The sequence below is a fragment of the Adiantum capillus-veneris genome, chromosome 20 (genome assembly GCF_014529385.1).
Source record: "Adiantum capillus-veneris isolate H3 chromosome 20, ASM1452938v2, whole genome shotgun sequence".
NCBI lineage: Eukaryota > Viridiplantae > Streptophyta > Polypodiopsida > Polypodiales > Pteridaceae > Adiantum > Adiantum capillus-veneris.
In genome coordinates this window covers 36,525,595-36,527,691 of record NC_140950.1, presented here as the reverse complement: position 1 = coordinate 36,527,691, position 2,097 = coordinate 36,525,595, and the positions used below count along the sequence as shown (strand labels likewise).

At 41.0% G+C, this 2,097-nt stretch overlaps 1 protein-coding gene across 1 annotated transcript; it reads right to left on the bottom strand.

Moving 5' to 3' along the window:
- Window positions 1-224: 224 nt before the first annotated feature.
- On the bottom strand, window positions 225-1,456 carry LOC147432367 (uncharacterized). Its single transcript, XM_086491915.1, has 3 exons — window positions 1,205-1,456; window positions 1,037-1,120; window positions 225-260 (listed from the first exon to the last, which is right to left on the bottom strand). Exons 1-3 carry the CDS (start codon window positions 1,454-1,456, stop codon window positions 225-227), a joined length of 372 nt encoding a protein of 123 aa, XP_086348041.1.
- Between the last annotated feature and the right edge of the window lie 641 nt (window positions 1,457-2,097).

Genomic DNA, 2,097 nt, shown 5'->3' with positions numbered 1-2,097 from the left:
ATTAAGAATGATCCCTTGGAATGGTCTCGTGATTGTGATGATGTTTTTGACAAAGTCAAAGAGGTTTTGAGTACACTACCCATTATGCAAGCTCCTAACTGGGAAAAGGAGTTTTATGTTAACCCATCAGTGGGAGATGATGCTGTTGGGGACATGTTGTTGCAAAATGGGAAGGAATCTAAGTATATGAAGCTTGTTCATTATGCTAGCAGAGTGAAAACACCTCATGAAAGAGATATCTCTAAAATTGAATTGCCCAGCTGTTCAATAATTCAAATATACCAAAAACAATGATGAAATGGGTTATTGAACTTCAGGAGTTCCAGCTCACCTTTTTGGTTAGCAACATCCAAGCACAAAGGATTTAAAATACATAACCTCTCCCTGCAGTGCAACACGATGGTCAACAACAACCAAAGACAAAGAATATATTAAATCTAATCTTCCTGCAATGCAACGTGATGGTCAGCAACAACCAAGAACGAAGGATTTAAAAACCCTAAACCCCTCCTGCAGCATGACACGGTGGTCAGCAGACAGAGACAAGGAATCTATTAAACCTAATCTTCCTTAGTGAGATGCGGTGGTCAACATAATCAGGAACCCCCTCCTCTCCTGTGTCGTCCCTTGACACAGATTTATGGGCTGAAGTAATCTTCGGATTGACGGCGGGCGAGGCGGTCCTTCAGTGCTTTTTTATATCTGAGTTTGCGTTCTTTTTCTGGAACTTGCAAAAACTGGATGGTGACTTTGTTTTTGAGTTCTATTGCCGAGTAGCCTACAAATCTGGCTGTGAGGTTGCTTTTCACCGGCGCAAATATCTTCGTTTGCCAAGTGAAAAAGCCAGTGTAGAAGGCCTCCTCAAAAGCTAGCATATTGTGCGAGGGTAGAAACATGCATCGGGCGTAAAGGCCATAAAGAACTTCCTCTGAGGGACTTTAAATGGACCAGCCTAAGCTATCTTCAAATTTTGTTTCTTAGGGTCCAATTTGGATTGATATAACAAAACTAAGTCACCCTTCTGAAACTCCCTAACCTTTATCCTTCTATCATGCCAGTGCTTTCTGCGTTGCTGAACAATCTGCTGTTCTAGCATGGCTCTTTTTCGTAACTCATCCAGCTGCAATAATTCCTCCAGTCTTTGTTTGAGATTATGATTAAAATCTAATCCTTATTCAACTGCCATTCTGAGACTGGGAATTACAATAGGCACTACAACTTCAGTACCATACACCATTCTGATAGGTGTCATTCCAATGGTGACTTTATAAGATGTTCTATAGGCCCATAGAGCAGTCTGGAGCTTGATATCCCACTCGTGTGGCTCCTTCTGAACAATCTTGGTCAAAATATTCTTGATGGTTTTATTACTACTCTTTGCTTGACCATTGCACCTAGGATAATACGGACTCGATTTCCTGCGCTGAACTAAGAGCATCTCCATCAGAATTTCCATTGTGTTATTAATGAAATATGTCCCTTGATCAAACACAACTTCAATGGGGCATCCATAGCGACAGATAATGTTTTCAAATAGAAAAATAGTAGTGGACTTGGCAATATTATCTCAAAGAGCCTTGGCCTCTATCCATTTAGTGACATGACAGGTAGCCATCAAGATGTATTGGTTCTTCCTTGGAGTGACCTTCTTGAATGGTCCCATGAAGTCCAAACCCCATTTCATGAATACTCCCAATGGTTGTACTGGAGTGAGTGGAGTCATATCAGTCGTTGTGGGTCCGCCTGTTCTCTAACATGTATCACAAGTTTTGCAAAAACTTTAGGCATTTGCTATCAGGGTTTTCCACCATAATCCAGCCTGCAGAATCTTCTTATAAGTGATATCAATGGAGAAGTGTCCTCTAGAATCCCCATCGTGTGCTTCAGAGATGAATTGCATCCTCCCTTCCATTAACACACACCTGCAAAGAACACCATCTATGCCCAATCTATAGAGAAATCCTCCTATTATGGTGAGCTTCAGACTCTTACTGATCAAAGCTTTCCTCTGATTTTGAGTCCAATTGTCTGGGAATCCTCTTCTTGAAAGGAACTGATATACATCATGCCATTCAAGGTTTGAATTTTACTCAATTG